We start from the raw sequence: 25,029 nt of genomic DNA, 5'->3' as shown, positions 1-25,029 counted from the left end.
AAAGAGTATATGAAAGAACTAAACATAAACTTAAGTAAAATTGAAGCAGTTGAAGACAAACAGTTAAGAGAAATAATAAACAATTGGGACAGAAAAACATGGCAGAAAGAAATGAATGAAAAGTCAACTTTAAGAATCTACAGAAAATATAAAGAAAACATAAGAGAAGAAATCTGGTATGACAACACTGAAAAAACAATGCTGATCAGTGGGGCCAGACTAGGTATACTAGGATTAAATGACAGAAATAGGATAAAAGGAGAAGAGACAAAATGTTTATACTGTGAGGAACAAAATGAAAATTTAGAACATTTCTTACTTTACTGTCCAGCATACAATGAAATTAGAAATAGATATAGCTTTATGCAGCAACCATATCAAGAAAATAAAGAGGAATTAGTAGCAAATATACTCTTATTGGTAGTACTAATGAGGGAGGAAGTGGAGAATAGGAAAGATTTTATAAAAGAAATGTGGTATTTCAGAGAGAAGAAGCTCAAGCGGCACAAACAAAGGAGGAATAAAAGAAGCAAGGGAGCCGTTTCAAAGGCATATCCCACCCACTACTACTACTACTACTCCATTTAAATGTAGTCTGTTGTAGGTCAGAGGCTGCGTCTGTTATTTCTGTTAATTAACTGGATTCTGACGTTTGGATTAGGGTTAGGAAGTGAGCATTGACGTGATGAGTACAAAGTTAGACCCCATCAAGGTGAAAGTGGCTGAACTGGAGGCAGCCAGGGCAACAGACAAAGAACATCCAAAAGGAAAGAGGTTTGTGGCCGGAGCCTTTTCCTGACTCCCTATTTTGTTTGTTTTACTTTACTCTTGAGTTTTTATCATGCTGAGGCGTAGAGCTAGGGCGTGTCAGTACCTCCCGGCGGCCGCTGTCTCACAATTCGGGGGGACGATGATGTAAGGCGGAATTGGTTCCTACACGGGATAGGGTAGAACATCACAGCAGGCCAAGCAGGCCACCTACAATCAACGCAAGCCACCTTCCGAAAAAGTACATTATAACGCGTCCTGACACCCAAGATGGGCATCAGTCGCGACTTGTTGTTGGTGAGAAACGGAGCTAAAGACCTCTACTCTCCTTTCGAAGTAAGTATTTTCTCCAAAGTTAGAAATTAAGGCCAAATTTTAAGATTTAAACAGAGGGTACTGAAATTGGCGCCCACGGCAGTGGAAATCTCACCAAAACGCTTAGAAATTTTTACTTACAACTAAAAATGTTTCGAAGATTGACGCCATCTCGATGTTTACGGAGTCGCTTGTGTCAACAAACTTTCCATTTCCTGTGATAAATCCGCACACCACTTGTACCCACAGACGCTGGAGCACTTTTATCACAACAATCGAAACACGATTTCTCACCAACAACAAGCCAGGCGTAAACAGCTGTTTGGGTAGAAGATGACGAGAAGCGTGCTCTTGGCTAATTTTTAAATAAGTAGTAAAACATCAATATTTTACATATTTATGATGATTAATTTGAAAATATTCGTTATTGAAAAAGTAACTCGACTCTGACTCAAATTTAAGTAATTATTTTTCTGAATTAGAACGTTCTTTCAAGTTCTGTATTATGACGTCACGACATCTTTGACTTTCGTACCTATTGTAAATAATTGCTATACTCAACTGTCATTGCAGAACAGTTTACCAGTTATTCATGCAGATTGTTATCAGCTATACATGTAATTGTTATAATCGTAATGCGCATATATATCTTTATTATTTACTTTTTGGATATATGAAGATGTTTTACTGCTGGATTATCGCCGTAGTGTGACGCAATCGTTTTCGGTCCATGGGCCTCTGTCTGTTTTCGCACCATAAGAAATTATGGGGCCGAATTTGCAATGACCAGAAAGTCGTTAAAAGAGGAAAGTTAGCATTGAGGGGCATATGTTTTGACTGAGAAAAATTTATTCAATAGCTAGCTTGTAAAAAAAAATACTTGGTTATAAAAAAACTGATTGACAACTAAGCAGCATGTCTACTATGGGTTTCAGAGACAGTGCAAGCACGTTTTTGGGCAATACCTATTTCTGTAACGAACACTCGTAACAGAACGAGATTTTGCTATAGTGCATTACACCCAGTGCCGTAATTTATAAGGGTATCGTGAATCACTAATCGTAAAGAATAACGACACTTGTCCTTGTACCAAGAGACAAAAACTCCATTATGCAGAAATGGATACGAACACGCGTATAAAGCTCCACCTACCCTCTCCCCAACCCCCCCCCCCCCCCCCTCCACCGCCATCCCTTTTGCTTTCTTCGTTCCTCCGCCTTCCTTTTCCTTCTCTGTCCTCTCTCTCCTTCTCTCCTCTCTCTCTCTCTCTCTCGCTCTCTCTCTTCTCTCTATCCTCTCTCTCTCTCTCTCTGTTGCCATTCGGTATGTGTTGACCCTCCAAACTGGGTATAAGACTACACACAAAACGTTGAAATTGGTGAAATTAGGCTATGTATTGGAAGTATATATACATAAATATTAAAGCAATTTATCATTATTGCATTACTATGACAACTAGAATTCATGGAAACAGTTTATAACCTGTTTAAGCGTCACCCACGTAATAATACGTTTACCGCGATCTACTCGGTAGCGCCTTCAACGGGATATTACGTTCAAGACTTTAACTGTGCTTGTCAAGCCGTCAGCCCCGTAATAATACGTTTACTCGTATAGAAAGTGTAGGAACATCATTTGGTAACACACTCAGCACATGGGAAACTTATTTCCAGCCTGGCAACTCTTTCCTGGTGGTCGCTTATGCTAGAAAACTGCCTGTCCCTGTTGGTTTTCTTTCAATACGCTTCGGGCGTTTATCGAAGACAAATTGGATTTCGCGTCTTTCACAATGAATGTCCCAAAGAGGAGGCATATTTCTTCAGGTGAGATCAATCAAATACTAGATGAGGAGTGTGATATTGATACCTATTTGATGATGAGAGCTCTAGTTCTGAATCCTCCAGTGATGATACAAACTTTTCTTACCAATTGCGGGAGTGAAGATGACTTTTCTTTGCCGAGTGACTGGACTCCGAGAGAGAGAGAGAGAGAGAGAGAGGAGAGAGAGAGAGAGAGAGAGATGACTTTTCTTTGCCGAGTGACTGGACCTCCGAGAGAGAGAGAGAGAGAGAAGAGAGAGAGGAAGAGAGAGAGATAGAGAGAGAGAGGAGAGAGGAGAGAGAGAAGAGGAGAGAGAAAGAGAGAGAGAGAGAGAGAGAGAGAATTTCCTACAGTTAATTTACAGTATGAATAACAAGCATAAAAATCAATATTAACTTTGAAAAACTATCATCAGTGCTATGATCGCTGATTACAAAAAAAGCGTGACGGTACGTAGCAGCGAGCTCATCAGGGGCGGACGCTTAACAGGATAATAATGGAACGGCGTATGTGTGAAGCCTCCACTAATGTGGCAACGATGATTTTGCCATTCTTAGCATGCAAACATTAAAGCATGCAAACATTAAAGGTTACATTTATTTCTGGCATACGATTATTAAAGAAATTCAAAATACTAATAAAGACTGAAATCAATGAAAAGTGCTAGCAAAAAAAAAAAAAAAAAAAAAATAAAAAAAAAAAAAAAACGTAGTCGTTCCTCTGCACTTTTCCGTATTCGTTCCTCTATGGTTTTCGGCAGCCAGATGTACGAAAATGTTAGAAACATTTGATTTTATCTACTTTAGAAATATCTGTAATTTTTCGGGGTAATTTGGTTGCAAAAAAGGGATAATATACATGAATTAAATCAAAATTTTTAAATAACAAAGTAAATTTAAACTAAATAACGAGTAAAGTAAACAGTTTAGGGAATAAAACTTTGCAGTTTCGTCGTCTGCTGTTCGAAATTGTGTTTATGGCGCGCGCGCTTAGAAACCAGGAACAGCAACGGGTTTAAAGTGCAATGTGGAGTGAACTGAGACCAAAATGTGTATAATAACAATCAAATAAGCACTGTGGAGTTTCAGTTGTGATGGCAGTAAGGATAAAAACCGCCGATTACAATGTAAGAATGAATTCAGTTCCAACCATAACCCCGGGAATAACAAGTTTCATACTTTCACTAATATAGGCAACAAAATGTTGTTTTATTGTGCTGATTACAACTGCAATCTTGAGTAAGATCAATAAACGTTACATACATACGCTAACATTGTTCAAATGAGTGCTGGGAAGGCTGGGGAAAGATGGTGGCCGTCACTGATGAGAACCGTCCATGCAAAACGTAGCCGCCATATTGGATTTCAAAACTGCCTTGAAAACATATTTTACGAAGAGCTCACATGCTTATTTTAGTTCGTATGGGGCTTTCATATATCACAATATGTTGACGAAACTTCAGTCTTTTAAATGGTATGCTTAGAGTTGCAATTGTATTCATGTTTCACCAATTAAATATCGAGTGAATAAGACCCGTCTACCGTGATGAGGGTTGGCCTGTCGTGATGTTTCCCCCTACAAACCTTTCGGTCCTTTTACAATAGGAAGGTTACTAGGGTAAAAAACTGCATGGTACAGGGGTGGACCCTGTACGATCAATGTGTACAACCCCAAAAAAAGTAGGGTAGAATACCACGGCAGGCCAACCCTCATCACGGTGGACGGGTCTTATTCACTCGATATTTAATTGGTGAAACAAGAATACAATTGCAACTCTAAGCATACCATTTAAAAGACTGAAGTTTCGTCAACATAATGTGATATATGAAAGCCCCATACGAACTAAAATAAGCATGTGAGCTCTTCGTAAAATATGTTTTCAAGGCAGTTTTGAAATTCAATATGGCGGCTACGTTTTGCATGGAAGGTTCTCATCAGTGACGGCCACCATCTTTCCCCAGCCTTCCCAGCACTCATTTGAACAATGTTAGCGTATATATGTAACGTTTATTGATCTTACTCAAGATTGCAGTTGTAATCAGCACAATAAAACAACATTTTGTTGCCTATATTAGTGAAAGTATGAAACTTGTTATTCCCGGGGTTATGGTTGGAACTGAATTCATTCTTACCTTGTAATCGGTGGTTTTTATCCTTACTGCCATCACAACTGAAACTCCACAGTGCTTATTTGATTGTAATTATACACATTTTGGTCTTAATTCACTCCACAGTGCACTTGAACCACGCTGTGGTTCCTGGTTCCTAAGCACTCACTCCGCAAACACAGTTACGAGCAGCAGACGACAACACTGATTATGAGATGCAAAGCTTTATTCCCTTAATTGTTTACTTTACTCAATATTTAGTTTAACTTTACTTCAAAATGTTTATTTAATTCATGTCTATTATCCCTTTTTTGCAACCAAATTAACCCCCCAAAATTACAAATGTTTCGGATGTATACTTACGAGCAGACGACGTGAGGAAAAATGACTCATCGTTGCCAATCTAGTGGAGCGTCACACATACGCTGATGCATTTACAAACTGTTTCGATGAATTCTAGTTGTCATAGTAATGCAGTAATATAAAAATTGCTGTAATATGTACGTATATTAATACAAATAGATACGCTAATTTCACTTATTTCCCCGGTTTTGTGTAAGTCTTATACCTAGTTTGGAGGGTAAACACATACCAATTGACAACACTGATAAACAATTGAAGAGCGCAAAACGCCGCAAAGAATGCCGTAGTCCCCTTGAATAAGTGCTGATAAGAGGTTGGTTTACGATTGTTGTGATGAAAGTGCCCCAGCGTCTATGGTACAAGTGGTGTGCAGGTTTAGCACAGGAAATGGGAAGTTTGTTGACACAAGCGACTCCGTAAACATCAAGATGGCGTCAATCTTCGAAACATTTTTAGTTGTAAGTAAAAATTTCGAAAGCGTTTTGGTGAGATTTCCACTGCCGTAGCCACCCTTTTCACTACCCTCTGTTTAAATCTTAAAATTTGGCCTTAATTTCTAACTTTGGAGAAAATACTTACTTCGAAAGGAGAGTAGAGGTCTTTAGCTCCGTTTCTCACCAACAACAAGTCGCGACTGATGCCCATCTCCGGTGTCAGGACGCGTTATAATGTACTTTTTCGGAGGGTGGCAAGCGTTTAATGTAGGTGGCCTGTTTGGCCTGCTGTGATGTTTTACCCTATATATATATCTGCCAGGTAAGTATGAACAAACTTTATTGTATCATAACCATATAATTTTTTTTTTCTTCATTTCTGATGGTTGCATACTAAACTTCAGGCAATGTCAAAAAAAGGAGCCAAAAATGAACTCTTAATCTTGAAAACTAAGCGCTCTGTGATTTTTGAAAAAAATATTTTTTCTGCTTCAGCGCTCACTCCGAGACCCCCCAGGCATACGGGAGAGGATTTTTATTATACCCCTTAGGCATTCAAGGTTTAACTACCAAACCACCTTGTCTGAAAGCTTGCGACTGTCTAGCTGCGCTGTAAGTATATTCCATATGTAGGAAAAATACAATTTACAACAAATTGTGATTTTTTTTTTTTTCCCCTCTCACAAAAGATGCTGGAGACTTTGAACTGGAGCCAGACCATATCAAGCAAAGGGAAGAAAACAAGGAAGATCCTGATTCTGCTCACAAGTATAAGCCTGAACTTGAGTTTGAGCACGAGGCAGAACATGACAAGCCAGCTTTGGTGTTGGAACCAGGTGACCTTGATGCAGATTCTGAACCAGAGCCTAAGTCTGAGGCAGAGCTAGAGAATCATTCAGAACCAGAGTTGAGAGCAAAGCCAACATCACCTCCAGAAGAGGGTGAACCTTCTCAGAAAGGGATGAGCTCTTACACATCCATGAGCCACAGGCAGCATTCCAGAGACAACACTACAGTCAAAGAAGAAGACAATGACTTTACAGTCAAAGAAGAAGATGAAGATATTACAGTTAAAGAAGTTGAGGAGGAGTATAACAAAATGGGTCATGAAGATGCACCTATGCAAAATATATCTGGTAAGTGCTTAAGTTTTTATATAGTATATTATTTGAGATGAATCTTACCTACTGTTGAATTTAGCTATATCTCCCCGCCGATTAGGCGAGTCAGCATTCAAACAAAAAACCGAATGGCTGCCCGGATGACTGTCTAGTTTACCTGTGTCTCCACTAGGTGTTTCGAATGTTTTAGCTCTTGTCAGAATTCTCCTTGCCGCCATTGTGGCTAGGCAATTACTGGTATTCTATGAAGTTTGGCTGTTTTACACCTGTTTACAGTATTTTAATTTCATTTTCCTTGGATATCTTCCACTGAAAGCAAAACCAATAACGTCAGGCTATGTAGGAATGTTTGTTCCTACACGATATACAAACCCTCAGTCTTTTCAATAAGGAATTACTTTCAACGTAGCTGGAATTACGGCTGTTAAATTCTTGAACAAGATGGTTAGGCAGTAACTACCATGTGGCAGGCGGGTAGGCTAGCCTGCCCGGATGTAAAAACTCCACTTTGCTTTCAGCCGTCTTCCAATGAAGATGTGTGTTTGTGAGCTCTGGCTGACTGGATGTTGATCATTTTTCCCAGTGGGATCTTTCTGGTTTATTTTTGTTTTTAAATAAATATGTATATACGGTGTTTGATATTAATGTTAAATTCAATTAATATACAAACCCACTTTTGTTCCTACACGATATACAAACCCTCGGTCCTTTACATAAGGAATTACTTACAACGTAGCAGGAATTACGGCCGTTAAATTCTTGAACAAGGTGGTTAGGCAGTAACTACCGTGTGGCAGGCAGGAATGCTAGCCTGCCCGGATGTAAACACTCCACTTTGCTTTCGGCCGTCTTCCAACGAAGACGTGTGTTTGTGAGCTCTGGCTGACTGGTCGTTGATTTTTTTCCCCGGTGGGATCTTTCTGCTTTATTTTTGTTTTTAAATAAATATGTATATACGGTGTTTGATATTAATATTAAATTCAATTAATATACAAACCCACTGTTTGTGATAGCCATTATAGCCGCCTCTCTACTTGTGTTAAGAGTCGGCGGCAAAGGTATGCCAACATATTATTTACATTCTTTCGCCCTTTAAGGTGAGGACGAAATATGTATATAACGTGAGGAAGAGACATGTATTTAACGTGAGTGATATTGATCCTGTAACGAGACATGTGTTCATCCGAAAATTACGCTTGCGCTTGGGAATTACCGAGGGGAACTTCAAAGGTTTGTCCTTGTTTTGTTTTTATGGTAATTTCTCTTCTCCTTCATCCTTTCACTTGCTATTGGACGAAGGTAGAAGAAGGGGTGTGTGGTGTTGATGTTTGGGGGATCTCCTCTCACTTCGGAGGCCGGTGCCCTTGGATGCGAGAGGAATATCCTTATTACTTTAAATAATTTTTCTTCATTTTACAGACTAACAGTGGTGATTATGTTTACAGCAGTATTGGTTATCCTAACCTTGTAATTGTACTGTGACTCGTAGCATGTTGTGATACCGATCCTCGAGTGTGTGTATTGATCCCCTGCTGATAATCATATTCATTTACCACTACTACCCTGGAGTTACGTCACTGGACGAAGCTTTCATGCTGCCCTGTGATGTTTATCTATTCCTGATGATAGAAGTCTGGCAGAATTTGGAGGAACTGAAGAGGAAGAGAGCTTGTCAGGTTTTGTCATCCTCCTCTTTGAGATGATCATATTTTCATGTCTCCACCCCTTCGACTTCTAAGGCTTTGCCGTAGAAGAGAAGGTGGACTCCCCCCCCAAGAAGTCTCGTCACGGGACTTCTAAGGATCTGTCTCGCTCTGGTGAGACAGGTGGGTCTTCCGCTGGTCCTCCCGTTCCTCCGGGAATGAGGCCTCTCTCTCTTTCCTCAAGGAAGAAGACGGGGACCATGGAGGTACCAGCCACCGCTGGTACCTCCTCGCCCTGCTCCAGAGGTTTCACCTCTGTACCCGGAAACCGTCTTGGCCGCTCGCTTGCGAGCATCACCAAGAGTATGGTCACTTAATGTTGACCGTGCAGCCAAGGTCCAGACTGCTGAGTACACTCACTGTGTCAGGACCCAGGCACGAATGGACCTGACGATCCATCGCCTCAGTAGGCGGTCAACCCCGGTATAGAGAAGAACGAGCAATAACAGTCAATCCTCCTCTCTTTTTTTTCCTTTACTTGGGTATACCAGAATGAAACAAGGAAATAAGAGGAATTCGATGGAGTTTACTCCTCGGAATTCGAACCCGAGAGACTATGTTTTTGGTTCAATCCTAGGATTTTACCAAACACGTCAATCCGTTCAGGATGGATAGCACCAAGAGTTTGAATGCCTCTCCAGTGCTACTGTATCGGGAACATCCAGTTTGGCTTGAACTAGTCGTTTTCGGTATCCTGTTATCACCGTAGAAGTCTTCCTTCGGGAAAACTTCACCTTCACTCTCTCCATTAGAGAATGAAGGTGGTCGGCTTCCAGTCCTTATTCTTTTTCCTCGAATGGAAGAGAATTTAAGCTGGAGGTGTATTTACAGGAACCTACAAATATACTATGTATATTTCTCTCGCCACATGCTTCAGTTATCTGTTGAATTGTCCGAATAGTAGGCACATACTGTAGTTAACTCTACGGGTATGTGACCGAGACGAATAGTATCTTAATTGAACTACAACTCGGGACTGCCTTGTAAGCCTCCCAAGAGTTACCAGTTTTGATTTTGAGATATTAGTGGTATTGTTTACAACACCACCACCACAGCGTTTGCATTCACCAAAATCCGTTTCGGTGATGCAAATGCTTGAGCGTATTTTCTTGCGCTCGATGGTTCTAGCCGAACGCATTCCTTCATGGAATGGATTACCTGGCACTTAGGATGACAAGTGAGCGAGAGCTAGCAGTGTCTGGGCTGCCGGCCAGCCCTGCCTGCCGCAGCCAGTCCTGCTGGCTCTCCGATATATTTCGGTCGGGTTTTGTCTCTCCTCCTCTGCGATGATTGACTGCCGAACCGAATCTCTGCCCGGCAATCACAGACTTAGGTCTGTGGTTGGCTGGAATTCTCGCATGCATGTATGACCATCTCTACTGCATCGCCTTTTGCCGTTGCAAGAATTTTCAGACAGAGATATCTCACTGGACTCTGTAGCCTAGTCTTCCGCTTCATCGCAGCGGCAGAATGATTTCTTCAGACATCTGAATTTGTCTTCTAAATACATCTCGTAATTTGTAGGTGTGCAATTATTCTTTGTTCACCCCGAATTGTAGATGAATACCGGAAGACTTTGCCTGTTACCCGCCCTGCCAGCTCTACATCCAAGTAATAGAAATGTCCTCCCTGATCCAGCGCATGAGAAGCGGTTCTTCAGGCAGTACAATTCCTGTGTTTTCATTACTGAAAGGCACTCTGCTTTCATTGCAAACTCCAACTTCTCACCGAACAGCAATGAAATAGCTGTTTAGCGTTTTCAGTCCTTTGTAAAACAACAGGGATTAAAGCCGTCTTCACTGGTTGGTGTAATCGACGGGACTTTTTCTACGTTCAGAATCTTGAGAGTTAACTTCTCTCGATTCAGCTGTGAAGACGTACGTCCTCATTCATCTTAGTCTTTCACTGGTATATAGTATTGTTTCTCCTTAGTTGAGATTCAACTACTATGAGAACGTTTGTCTTGCCATCAGGGATTGCGGTCTCTAGAAGGCAATTGACTTTCTTCTGATGGGCACATGCCTTGAGAGAATCATCATCTTGTCTCCCAACATCGGTGGCGAACAAGATAGATGATTTGTGTGGTTTCTCGGCATAACCCTTCAAAAGGCGAGTGTCATGTGACTACGTCTTGGCTGCATGACTGTTCGCCCTCTCACTGTCTCACACCGAACGCAGCCAGTCGGCAGCTGTGGAGGAGTCCGAGACCGTCACGAGCTACGCTGTGGACTTTGAATTGGTTGATCCAGATAAGTCATATTACTTTGTCCTATTGGTGTGTTCCTGTACCCATAAGGATCGACACCCCCCGTGGAGTGTCGGTGTCTTATCCGCTGCGGAATATTACGAGACCGTGAGAGACTTCTCTGCAGTTGGATAGTCCAGTGGATGGGTACTTGTCATCACTCCAAAGAATATGTTGGACAGGAAGATAGATAAGGTCATTGCAACCATATTTATCTTAACCTTCAGGCCTGCCCACAGGTCCTTGGTTTGAATTTTAGCCTAGCCTAACTTTTTTTTTACTTATTTATTTTTTTTTTTTTTACACAATGAATAATATACCCACCTGTATGCGTTCTCCAACTCCATTATACTCCAGAATTCACCTTAGATCAACCGCACAATAAGACTTATGACCTAAAAACTCCTACCAGTCAGAGAGCTCTCCCCTGCCAACCAAACACCACACGCACATGTCTCCTACTTCCCCGTGTTATTGTTTACATCCCAATGCCGCTGCCGCCATCTTGTCTATGATGTCCTTGGACCAGTGGTGGATGCTTGCAGGTTGTGTTTGCTTACCCAGCTCCTTCAAGAGAACAAGTTGCATCTCGCCTATGGTGTGCCGTTCTAGAGGTAAGAAGGATGCGAGAGTGGCTGGCCTCTCCACCTTCCCTCACCTTCTCCATCCACTCCTCTTCCTTCGGGTTGAGGATAGGAATCAAACTTACACTGGCTGGTCTGGCGATTGATGCAGTAAGCTTACACATACAGCATCCTTTTTATGTTTCTTATCATAATCATAGAAGCAATCCTGCTCCTTCCTCTAGCAAGGGGAGGAAGGGGACTGGCAATAACCCTTCCCAGAACTTTGCATTAATGCCTCTGACGCTAAAATATTTTTCACAGCCCATTTTTGGATGAGCTACTATTCCTCACTCATTTCGAAAAGGCCCAGAAGTCTGACCCTTGATCATGCAGCTCCTATACAGTGGACCCCCTTGTATTTGCGGACTCACTGATTCGCGGATTTCTTTCTGGACCATATCTACCCATTATTTGCGGGGGATTTGCCTATTTGCGGGTTTTTCCAGCAAAAATCCTCACTAATGAGTGTATTTTGATGTTATTTTCAGGACTAAATGCATTTTTATGGTACAAAAATGATTTACTAATTTTCAAATATTAATACTGATTAATACTCTATTAGTAAGATTAATAAGATTAAATGATATCACATAATAAAAATAATTCTCTCTCTCTCTCTCTCTCTCTCTCTCTCTCTCTCTCTCTCTCTCTCTCTCTCTCCTACTGAGATGTATGTTTTTTTTTGTATGATAAATAATTGATTTACTGTTTTCAAATATTAATATTAGTGTATACAGCAATAATATCAATTCATTAAAGAAAATACTAAAGTTAATTAGGTAATATTCTAGTTTATAAATTTGAAAAATTATGTAAGAATGAAGGAAATCACAGTCTTCTCTCTCAAACTCCAGGTACTAAAGCTGTCAGATATATCAAGTAATGGGACCGGAGGGGGAGGAGCTGTTGTGTTGTTGCCACCAAGTGTTCATGCAATTTCTCTCTCTCTCTCTCTCTCTCTCTCTCATTTACAGAGACGAGAATTTTTATAGTACATGTACTATTTGTTTTTATACTTTAAAATAATAATAATAATATTAATATAACTAATTACAAATCCATATTATGTGATAGTATTTTAAAGAAATACAATAATCTACCCATTTCACTCTTCTAATTAAGGATAACTCCTCTCCTCTCTCTCTCTCTCTCTCTCTCTCTCTCTCTCTCTCTCTCTCTCTCTCTCTCTCTCTCTCTCTCTCTCTTTTGCCACACAGGATATGTATGTCATAGTGGTAACTCCCTCCCTCTGTTTCGCTGGAAGCGATATAAGTATTTTCTGAGAGAACAGAGAGGTAAACACACACACTCTCTCTCTCTTTACTGAGATGAAAGAATTTTTATGATACTAGTATGTAAAATTTTTATTGATATTTGTTCCGATACGTAATACAATCCTTCGGTCCTTTAACAATAGGAAGGTAATCAGCGCCAAGCTGGACCGGTCGTAAGCTTAGAACAAGGGGTTCGATAGTTAACTGCTTGTCCGGTAGTAGGGAGTCCTGCCTGACAGAGAGGTGAAGATCCACTTTGCTTTCGGCCGCTGGCGGAGACAGACGTGTTGTTCGCGCTCTGCCCACTGTTCGTATGCTTAGCTACTTCATTAAGGACTTTTTCTCTGCTTTTTTGTTCTTACGGAGCGCTTGTGTTGGGAGACTGTAAGTACTTTGTATTTTTTTTATATGTGTGATTGCTCGCGTTTCATTGTGCAATGGATTCCCGCGAGCCTGAGAGACCCCCCCCCCCCCCCCCCCCACCCCCCCCATCAGCCGCAGATTGTGCCCTAATGTGGAGGGCCGCAAATGTGGTGCTTTTCGATCTCTTGTGGAGGTAGACCCTCATAATTTATGTACCCGGTGTCAAGGGCGAGAATGCTCTTGCACCAACCCATGTGATTTATGTGTGTTGTGGTCGGAGGAGCAGTGGGGGCGATACGAGGGGAGGAAGAAGGCACGTAAGCCGGCCAAGGAGTCGTCGGAAAGCTCTCCAGCGACTCCCTTGGTTACGGACACGTCTTCCTCTTTCCTCCCTCCGGCTCAGCTCCCACGTATGGCTCCTTCCCCTTCGGGGGTCGTGTCGCGTTCCTTCTCCCTCGATCAGTCAAGTGTGGAGGAGGGAGCGCAATACCCTGACATTCAGTTGTACTTGGGGTCTTCCGTTCGCTGGGAGTGGGACCTTCCCCCCCCCCCCCCCCCCTCCCCCCCCCCCCCCCCCACCCCCCCCCCCCCCCCTACTAACCCGACCATTCCCTCCTCGGTGCTCCTGCCTCGGGGGACGATCTCGGCCACGTCTGGTACTCGCTTGGGCTCCAGGGGACACTGAGCATTCGGTGGCTGCTCTACCACCTCGCGCAGAGTTCCAGGCCGGTAACTCATGGTCCCGAGACGACGACGACTACTGCCGTGTCGACACCAGTGTATGCTGTGCCTCCTCATCTTGTGTACACGCAGCACGTGGCCTTGGTGACCCCAACAGCTGCGGTGCAGGCTCCGCTCGTGGTTCCGCAGAGGAGGGAGGTTACCCCGCCGCCTGGTTTTGTCGCTCTGGCTCCAGCCCCCGATTTTCGGTGTCCCAAGAACTTCGACACTCGACCTGGCCGTCAGTGCCCAGGGTGTCACTGCTCCTGTTCCGCTGCCTGTTCCTGTGCCTGCTGCTCCCGTCATTCCTCCCCGTAGTGTTGCTGCCCCCACCCCAGGTCCTTCCGAACAGGTGCAGCCGGGGCCCTGTTGCTTCGGCAACTGCCCCGGCTCCGTCTTGGATGGAGGACCTGACGGTGGTCCTGAGGAAGCTGACGAAGAAGAAGAGGGAGGTGTCGTCATTGTCGTCGTCTTCGTCGTCTTCTTTGTCATCATCTGCAGCCGCCTCTTCATCTTCGACTTCCAAGGCCCCACAGCCGAGGAAGAGGAAGCCAGCCTCCTCCCCCCCCTAAGAATGCTCGCTCTGAGACTTCTAAGGGTCTGTCCCACTCCGGTGGGACGGTTCGGTCCTCCGCTGGTCCTCCTGTTCCTTCGGGAACGGGGCCCGTCTCTCATTCCGCAGGGAAGAAGAAGACGGGGACCAGAGGAGTACCGGCTAACACCGGTACCTCCTCGCCTGGCGCCAGGGTTTCTGCCTCTGCTCCAGGATCCGTCTCGGCCTCTCGTTCGCGAGAGGTACCAAGTGTACAGTTAACCCTTAAATGCCGAGTGGACGTATTTTACGTCGACATTTTTTGTCTCTCGGGTGCCGATGGACGTATTTTACGTCGACATACAAAAGTTTTTTTTTTAATTTGCGGAAAAATACTTATATAGGCCTACCAGCCGAAAACTCTTGAATCACGCGCCTTGGGGGATGCTGGGAGTTCACGGATCAAGGTGTTGTTTTGTTTACAATCGTTACGCAGGCGCGCAAGTGCGAATTTCTTTCTTGCCGCACTAAAAAGTATCGGTGACACATCTCGGAAATTATTTTGTCACTTGACAAATTTTTTTACCATTTTAAATTAGCCGTTACATGGAGTATTATATATGAAAATGTGCGCATTTTTATGTAGAATACAACAAAAAAATACTCATGATTGTAGCTTTTATCAATTTTGAGATATTTTCATATAAATAACGACAAGTGCCAAAATTTCAACCTTCAGTCAACTTTGACTCTACCGAAATGGTAAAAAAACACAGTTGTAAGCTAAAACTCTTATATTTTAGTAATATTCAATCATTTACCTTCATTTTGCAACAAATTGGAAGTCTCTAGCACAATATTTCGATTTATGGTGAATTTATGAAAAAACTTTTTCCTTACGTCCCCGCGGTAACTCTTCAGAAAAAAATCTTACATGCGATTGTGGTAATGTTTGCACCATTTTAAAATTAGCCGTTACATAAAGTTTTATATATGGAAATGTGTGCAATTTCATGCACAATACAACTAAAAACAACCCATGGTTGTAGCTTTTATCAGTTTTGAAATATTTTCATATAAATAATGATAAGTGACAAATTTTCAACCTTCATTCAACTTTGACTCTACCGAAATGGTCGAAAAACACAATTGTAAGCTAAAACTCTTATACTCTAGTAATATTCAATCATTTACCTTCATTTTGCAACAAATTGGAAGTCTCTAGCACAATATTTCTATTTATGGTGAATTTATGAAAAAAATAACATTTTCTTTACATCCGTGCGGTAACTCTTCCGAAAAAATCATACGTACGATTGTGGTAATGTTTGCACCATTTTAAATTAGCCGTTACATAAAGTTTTATATATGAAAATGTGTGCAATTTCATTTAGAATACAACAAAAAAATAATTGAAGGTTGTAGCTTTTCTCATTTTTGAAATATTTGCATATAAATCACGATAAATAGAAAAAAAAAACCACGTTCGGTCAACTTTGAGACTCTACCGAAATGGTCGAAAAAACGCAATTGTAAGCTAAAACTCTTACAGTCCTAGTAATATCAGTCATTTATCTTAATCTTGAAACAAATTCGAAGTCTCTAGCACAATATTTAGATTTATGGTGAATTACAAAAAAAAAAAAAAAAAAAAACACTTTCCTTCCCTCCGCGCGCAAATTCTCCGCTGCAAATCTCCGAAATGCGTACGTACCATTCTCGGAATATTTTCTCTGTTTCATATTAGGCATTTCATAGGGGTTTATATATGAAAATGTGCGCAATTTTGTGTAGAATAAAACTAAAAATTATTGAAGGTTTTAGCTTTTCTAATTTCCGAAATAATCACATATAAAAAAAATATATAAAAAAAAATTCGACATTCGGTCAACTTTAACTCGTCAGATATGGTCGAAAACTGCAATTGTAAGCTAATACTCTTACAGTATAGTAATATTCAATCATTTGTCTTCATTTTGAAACAAATTGGAAGTCTCTAGGACAATATTTAGATTTATGGTGAATTTTTGAAAAAAATATTTGTTTACGTCTGCGCATTACGAATTCATGCATCATTTTGTGTATATATTTCTCTGTGTGCTTTAATCGTTTTTTTTACAAATGTGTTATATACCAAAATAATCGCAATTTAGTGTACATTACAACGAAAAAAAATTAACTCTTTACCTTTAACCGTTTTGCGCATAGCGCGATTTGAATACATATATGAAATTTTGTTTTTGCGCTATCATATATCGCATTATTTATATATGATAATGATAATTTTTTTCATTTCTGATGGTTGCATACTAAACTTCAGGCAATGACAAAAAAAGGAGCCAAAAATGAACTCTTAATCTTGAAAACTAAGCACGCTGTGATTTTTTGAAAAAATTATTTTTTCCGCGTCCGCTCTCACTCCGAGACCCCCCCGCCCCGGCACACGGAAGACGATTTTTAATAGTATACCCCTTCGGCATTTAAGGGTTAAGGTCCAGGCAGCAGAGCCGCCAGTACCCAGGGTTGACGCGCCGGTCCCAGACTAGCCGCGGCTGAGGCGAGGAAGAGGTCCTCTCGGTCGCCAGGACCAGCTTCGGCTGGTTCAGGCGGCTGTGAGGACAGGCCTCGCTCCCACTGCGACAGTGGATTCTGCCGGTCCCTTGACCGTCTCTCCCACCAGGACCGGTCGGAGAGGAGGACCAGCAGCAGCTCCTCTGACACTCGGGACTGTCGCTGCTGTTCTCGGTCCAGCCGCTCCCCCCTGAAGAGCCGCGCGGCCAGGCCTGCAGCTCAATCTGTGGTGGTTCCTCCTGTGGAGGGAGGAGGATCTCAGGTGGTGTTCTCGCTGGATGGGTTTGGTGGCCCATCTCTGCAGGACGCAGTCACTCCCAAGGTCCAGAGGTCTTTTGCTGAGGTAATTCTATGATTTGTCAGCACAATGACCTCGGTGAAGGGTCACCGATCCCACCTTCCGAGCTTATGTCTAGGGAACTCAGGACGACGGCGGGTCTGCTGCGATCGGCCTTGGCCGACAGTGTGTTGGGCCAGGTGGACTCTTGTCTCCGGACAGGAGGGGTCGCTTCGGTCCGGCAGGTCGAACAAGCTCCTTCCCCCACCTCTACCACGACAGAGGCACTTCTATGTGCCATTAGAGGACCCCCTGCCGCCCAAGCAGGTTAACCCGGACCTAGCTAGGCTAACTCCGGGGGTGTCTTTCAGCACCTGCTGTCAGACAGAGAACCTCTGGTTCTCGCAGCAAGAGGCACTGGCCTTGGAATCAACTGCCATGGCAGCGTTCCAAGCAGTCTCTTGGTTAGACCTGTGGTCTCTCACAGTGTCTAAGTTTGCGGCCTCCTCAGGAAACATCACTCATGAAGGGGACCCGGCTTTTGTGAGACTGTGCCAGTCTGGTGGTAGGGCGATTTCCTACCTGGCCCACTGTTACGGCCTCTGAGAAAGGTCCGCTTCAGGTTTGATATGAAATAAATAAAAAAAAAATTTAAAAAATTTTCAACACCAACAGTTGAAACTGGGGATACGAATATAGAAAGAAACACTAATACAACAAAGGTTTATTTACAAGCTTACTAACAAAGGTAAATGCAGAATGGTATCTCCTATTTACATAAAAAGACAAAATCTTACACTGCATGAACTGGGGGAACAGTGAGGTAATTCAAATACTTGCTGCTTAGGTTTAGCGACTCGAAGCGATGACTTCACAAAAGGAGAACGGTGATTGCAGACGGTTCCTCTTGACTCCGTATTGCAGAAAAGTAAAGTCTACTCTCGATACTTGAAAGGCAGGAACTCCCCAAAACCTCTAGCAGGACATTTTCTTCTTTGAAGTCTGCCCAACGTCGGGATAACTCAGTCGTCCACTCCTGAAGATGACTAGACCAAAATCCAACCAACTCTCGAGCAACTTTTCTTCTGATCCTTCGTCGGTCCCTTTCTCTCTTATCTCTCACGGATGATCTCTGCTGCTGCTGATCTCTCACTGATAATCTGATCTGTGTCTCTTACTGAGGATATCTCTCTGTGACTAACTGGTGTCTCTCTATTACGATCTCTGCTTTCTCTAACTTCAACCGTCGTATTTATATGACACTCTGGGGCGGAGCCTATGGCAAACGTCACAGGCTCCCGAGATTACTAGAACTTCTTAGAAGACTCTAGACGGAATATTGCATCGTATTTCGCTGCGTTTCTCCCGCCACTTACGCACGTGTTGCGCTCCACAACACGCCCGACGATTCCATAACAGGCGCCTCGAATACGGACGCAAAAGCCTCCTTATTGCAGAATTTCTCGAAGATGCATTTTCCTTTCCTTTATCTTTCTTTGCTAGGAAGCAATTACCATCACACCCACCAAACGGCCAACCTGGTTTTGAGGCGTAGGGACGCAGTCTTACCCGAGTGACCAGGTCGGCAGGGCGCGAGGCAACCTTGGGGCTCCGCAACGGACCAGTGCTGAGTTCCCTCTATCTCTTCCCCAGAGAGTTGGTGGACGCTGCGGTGGAGCAACGGCGCACTGAAGACAGTGACCCTATAGTCCACCAGGCAGTCTCGAAGGCAGTTGGGCAGCCTTGAGCCACTGCGTCTTAAGCCCAAGAGCTTAGCTGACGCTTCCTCTTCGACCAAGACAACTTCCTCGTCGAAGTCGAGAGGAAAGACTCGGCTTTCGACTTCTTCGCTAAGGAGTGACCATAACCAGCCCTCCTCCCAGTCCTCCTTCTCTCGAGGAGGAACCGGGAAGAAGTCGAAGAGAGGGAAACGCTAGGGATGGCGTTCTCCCTCACCTGCTGCCGGAAGTGGGGTTGTGCCTAGCGAGCCACTGGGCAACTTGGCAGCGCTACAGAGCCGAGACCTGGATAGTGGATGTCCTTCGGGAGGGGTATCTACTACCCTTCGAGTCGCGGCCTCCCCTCACCTCCAACCCGGTCCATCTACAGATGTACGTTCCCGGACTTCGGCAAGAAGTAGAAGCCATGCGAGCAAAGGAGCTGTGGAGGTCGTATGGGATCAGTCGCCGGGCTTCCACAGTCGACTTTTCCTGGTGGAGAAGTCCTCGGGGGGCTGGTGCCTGGTGATAGATCTCTCTCCCTTGAACCGATTCGTTCGCCAGACTCGGTTCACGATGGAAACTACACGCTCAGTGCTCGAGTCCATTAGGGAGAACGACTTCATGCTTACGGTGGACCTGAAGGATGCGTATTTCCAGATACCCATCCACCAGTCCTCCAGGAAGTACCTCCGCTTCATCATTGACGGGACGGTGTACCAGTTCAGGGCACTTTGTTTCGGTCTCTCAACCGCCCCACAGGTGTTCACGCGAGTGTTCACTCTGGTGTCGGCTTGGGCCCATTCGGTAGGGATATGTCTTCTGAGGTATCTCGACGATTGGCTGGTCCTGACGAGCTCCCACTCGCAGTTGCTACAGGACAGGGATCGACTCCTCAAGTTCTGCAGCGATCTCAGGATCATGGTAAACTTCGAGAAGTCAGATCTCAAGCCCAAGCAGAGAATGAAGAACCTGGGGCATGCTGATCGTTACGGTAGCAGAGCTAGTCTTTCCCGCAGACTCGCGGATCAGCAGGTTCAGGGAGGCAGCTGGACGGTTCCTATCTCTACGGGAACAGCCAGCTCAGCAATGGCAGGTTGTGATTGGTCACCTGTCGTCTCTCGAGAAGTTAGTCCCTCACGGGCGTCTTCACCTGCGGTCTCTTCAGTGGAGTTTAAAGGAGAGTTGGTCACAGGCAAGCCGCCATTACTTTCCTGTGTCTCTCACGGAGGAGGTGAGGCAGGACCTAGCCTGGTGGCTGGATGACAGGAACCTCGTAAGAGGAGTGTCTGTTCTCCCCATCTCTTGCGAGCGAGAGGCTTTTCTCGTCGAGCAGCAACAGAGATGGCTGGGTACCTCAGGCAGTCCTCTGCAGCGGTGTACCTCAAGGGGGAGTGGTTTCGTCTTCCTGGTGGTGGGGTGTCGTGCGGACGGGGTCTCTCCTCTCAGAGCCATTCTTCAGCAGGTAGCAGATTGCCTCGTCTTCCTTGGCCGAGAGAAGCTCCTCTCCGTCTCCACAGTTAAAGGGTACAGAGCCGCCCTGGCCCTAGTCCTTAAGCTGCGGGGAGTGGACATTTCCACTTCCATGGAGATCTCCCTCCTGATGAATAGCTTCAAGAGGTCTTGCCCACCCAGGGAACTAGGACCCTGGGGTGGATGTGACTCTTGTCCCTAGGAGTTGACTCGAAGACCCTTCGAGCCACTACGAGAGTCGTCATACAGGGATTTGACCCTCAAGACTGGCATTGGCGAAGAGAGTAGGGGAACTACATGGTCTTTCTTACGATGTAAAGCACACGATGGGATGGGGATTGGTGACACTCGATTTAGTCCCAAACTTCGTAGCAAAGACTCAGAACCCTTCCGTCCCTTACCGACCGGTTTGCGAGTCATTCACGATCCCCTCCCCTGAAGGACTTCACCTACAATGATGTGGGTGAGATGCTGCTTTGTGTTGTGAGGGCGCCTACAGCACTATCCAAAGAGAACTCGCCACCTCAGGCCTGAGTGTTGACGCCTCTTTGTTAGCACCGTGGTTACCAAGAAGGAAGTGTCCAAGAACACACTTTCTTTCTGGCTTCGTGAGGTGATCAGGAAGGCGTATGCTTCAGATAGGAGTGACTACACTGGTACCCTTCGTCCGAGAGCCCACAAAGTCAGAGGTATTGGCACAGGTGCTGAAGGCAGGGATTTGGTCCAACCAGACCACCTTCATATCTTTCTACCTTCAGGATATTGCCCACAGGTCCTTGGACACCTTTTCCTTTGGGACCCATGGTGGCTGCTCAACAAGTTGTGTAGCCGGACAAGGTAGCGTCGCATCCTTGTGAGACTGCATGAATGGACGAGTGAAAGAGTGTGTGACTGGCTTCTCTTCCTCCTCCTTTCTCTCCTCTACCTGTGGGCAGAGGGCTGTGGTCATCACTACGCTGGACAGGAGCCCGATGTAGGTAAGCTAGACACGACCAAGCTCCATCCTATCCCTTTCATTAGGGATAGGAGTGGTATCCACCACTCCCCTAACTAAGGGGGGGGGGGGGGGGGTGGGGGGGGGAGAGTGGACGCCAACAAGAGGCAAACTCAAGACCTTATATTTGGCTCTTGGAATAGGAACTAGGTCTTGCTTGCTATTCATAAGAGGCACACTTGCCTCCCACTTATGAATTTGGTCCGGATGTCTGACCACTGATCCTGCTGTGCACACCCTGATTAGTTTGGGCAGAGGCTAGGATCCCTCCCTCTGCTCTTATGACCAGGGAGGGAACAAGGTCGGTACGGACGAACAGTCTGTTCATAAGACTCAGATTCCACCCTCCAATGAGTGAGTCTTCCACATGATAAAGGTTCGAGGGTTTGTATTATGTGTCCGAACAAATCACAACTTGTAGTAAATTGTATATTTCCTAACTATACAAAACCTGAGGTCCTTTACACATAGTCCCACCTCATGCCACCCCTCACTCTGTTCCTAGGCCTAAAGCAAAGTGAATGTTTACCTCCAAGTTGGGCGGGACTCCCGAATATCAGACAAGCATTTAACTACCGAACCACCTTGTTCGAAAGCTTACGATCGGTTCCAGCTGCACTGAAGTACATTCCATATGTTAAAGGACCTCAGGTTTGTATAGTTAGGAAAAATACAATTTACGACAAATTGTGATATTTGCTAACTATACAAATCTGAGGTCATTTGCATACAGGCCCACATGCCACCCCTCAATCTGAACCTGGGCCGAAAGGCAAAGTGGGAGTGTTTACATCCGGGCAGACTGCCTACCCACCTGCCACATGGTAGTACTGCCTAACCACCTTGTTCAAGAATTTAACAGCCATAATTCCAGCTATGCCAAAAGTAATTCCTTATGTAAAGGATCGAGGGTTTGTATAGTTAGGAAAAATGCAATTTACTTCCCAAAATTGTGATATTGTTTCTCCTTAGTTTAGATCTAACTATTTTGAGAACTTCTGTCTTGCCATCAGGGACCTCGGTCTCTATAAAGTCATAGACTATCATCTGATGGGCGCATGCCTTGAGAAAATCATCATCTCTTCTCCCAACATTGGTGGCGAACAAGATAGATGATTTGTATGGTTTCTCGGCATAACCCTTCAAAAGGCATAATCCTTCAAAAGGTGAGTGTCATGTGACTACGTCTCGGATGCATGACTGCTCACCTCGCACTGAGTGCAGTCAGTCTGCATCTGTTGAGTCCGAGGTCGTCATGAGCTATGCTGTGTACTTTGTATTGGTTGCTCCAGATCAGTCATTACTTTGTCCTATTGGCATGTTGCTGTACCCATAAGGATCGACACCCACCATGGAGTGTCGGTGTCTTTATCCACTGCAGAATTGTTTGACGACACGTCTCTCCAGATATTTTACGAGACCGTGAGAGACTTCTCTGCAGTTGAATAGTCAAGTGGATGGGTACTTGTCATCCCTCCGAAAAATATGTCGGCCAGGAAGATAGATAAGGTCTCATTGCGACCATATTTATCTTTCCCTTCAGGCCTGCTCACAAGTCCTTGAAACCTCATTTCCTGGGACCAGTGGTGGATGCTTGCAGGTTGTGTTTGCTCACCCAGCTCCTTCAAGAGGACAAGTTGCATCTCGCCTGGTGTGCTGTTCTAGAGGTAAGAAAGATGCGAGAGTGGCCTCTCCACCTTCCCCACCTCGTCCTTCCACTCCTCTTCCTTTGGGTTGAGGATAGGAAGCAAACTTACACTGGCTGGTTGGGCGATTGATGCGGTAAGCTTACACATAGAGCATCCTTTTTATGTTTCTTATCAGAATCATAGAAGCATTCCCACTCTTTCCTCTAGCAAGGGGAGGAAGGAGACAGGCAATAATGCTAACCCTTCCCAGAACTTTGCTTTAATGCCTCCAGCTCTAATATTCTTTATAGCCCATTTTCAGATGAGTTACAATTCCTCACTAATTTCGAAAAGGCGCAGAAGTCTGACTCTTGATCATGCAGCTCCTATACTCTGATCAAGTTGTCAGAGGCAGGGCACTCCTCGCTCTAACGACCAGGAGGAGTAGCCTAGGTGTATAAAACCCATCTCTTCTAGAGGCTCACTCATATTCCTCCCACCAATCAGTGAGTCTTCCTTATGTAAAGGACCGAGGGTTTGGATATCATGTATGAACAAATCACAATTTTTGGAAGTAAATTGTATTTTTCCTAACTATACAAACCCGAGGTCCTTTATATATATGCCCACCTCATGCCACCCCTCAATCTGAACCTGGGCCAAAAGGCAAAGTGGAGTGTTTACATCTGGGCAGGCTGGCCTACCCGCCTGCCACACGGTTGTTACTGCCTAACCACCTTGTTCAAGAATTTAACGGCCGTAATTCCAGCTACGCCGAAAATAATTCCTTTTGTAAAGGACTCAGGTTTGTATAGTTAGGAAGAATACAATTTACTTTCAAAAATTGTGATTTTAAGAAACATAGATGTTGTCAAAGGGTAAGCCTGGAAGAGGCAAAAATCAACCTTTTGTTTTGTGGTTTTAGAAAGCCTAGCTGTCTTTGCCAATGGTTAAGCTTGAAGGCAAAGTTAACTTTTGTTTTATGGTTGTAGAAAACCAAGAATGTATTCGTGAAGGTTAAACCTGGAAGAGGCAAAGTTAACCTATTGTGTTGTAATTTTTAGAAACTTATAACGCCTTTGCCAAGGGTTAAACTTGAAGGCAAAGTTAACTTTTGTTTTGTGGTTTTAGAAAACCTAGAATGTATTTGTGAAGGTTAAGCCTGGAAGAGGCAAAGTTAACATTTTGTGTTGTGATTTTTAGAAACTTTTTCAAGGAACACAAGGTCCTTTGTGACATATTGGATAGGCTAGTGCATGAGAACTAGCTCCATGTCTTCTACCTTTATTGAAGGTAAACATTCATAATGTGAGCAGCAGTTGCAACTTCATTTAGTGTTAAGTCAATTTGTCGCTCCAGAATAGAAGTAGAAGTAGAAGTACAATTCGGTTTTTACTTGATCACTACCTTAAATTTACAGAATTGTTTGAAAACAGTAAAGCCCTTAATCCGCTACTAGTAGTGGGTAGTCTTTTCCTGAACCAAAAAAAAAGAGCAATTCTTTAGGCTCTTTATGTTTAAATCCCAGGTTTTCATATTTTGGGATGTGTGAAGGTACAAATTTTGTATATCGTCAAGGTATTTATTTAAGTGACTCGTTTGATAGGGCTTTTGGACCCAGGCACAGGGGTCCTTCATACCGCTTGTTTTTCATGCTGGCTGAATCGAAGCGGTTTTCTCCACAAGGCTGCTCTTTGCTGCATATGAATGAGAGCCGTGCTCCCTGAACGGAATCCAACTTCTGGTGGTAGTAAAATCCACCAAGGATTCCAGATCAGGTGAGAATGTTTTGGGTTTCGTACAAGAAACCTTTAGCTCGAACAACTGAGCGGGATTTTGTCTAGCTGCACTACCCACCATCCTCTTCTCAATGTGGGAATCAGCTAAACTTTACAGTAGGTAAGATTCATCTCAAATAATATAAATTTTCATAATAAAAATTTTTATTTGGATACTTACCTACTGTTAAAGTAGA

The 25,029-nt window shown here is 43.9% G+C and overlaps 1 protein-coding gene across 1 annotated transcript in view; it reads left to right on the top strand.

Annotated features, from left to right (window-relative positions):
- The first annotated feature begins 531 nt into the window (after positions 1 to 531).
- LOC135203512 (heterogeneous nuclear ribonucleoprotein U-like protein 1) overlaps positions 532 to 25,029 on the top strand; it is a 354,027-nt gene continuing 329,529 nt past the window's right edge. Inside the window, exons 1-2 of the mRNA XM_064233247.1 lie at positions 532 to 774; positions 6,526 to 6,945. Of these exons, the coding sequence (XP_064089317.1) occupies positions 6,771 to 6,945 (175 nt within the window). The 5' untranslated portion in view covers positions 532 to 774; positions 6,526 to 6,770. The remainder of the gene's footprint in view (positions 775 to 6,525; positions 6,946 to 25,029) is intronic.

This window comes from Macrobrachium nipponense, chromosome 24 (assembly GCF_015104395.2).
Source record: "Macrobrachium nipponense isolate FS-2020 chromosome 24, ASM1510439v2, whole genome shotgun sequence".
Classification (NCBI taxonomy): Eukaryota; Metazoa; Arthropoda; class Malacostraca; order Decapoda; family Palaemonidae; genus Macrobrachium; species Macrobrachium nipponense.
The sequence above is the reverse complement of the archived record's forward strand: the minus strand, read 5'-3'. Positions and strand labels throughout refer to the sequence as shown.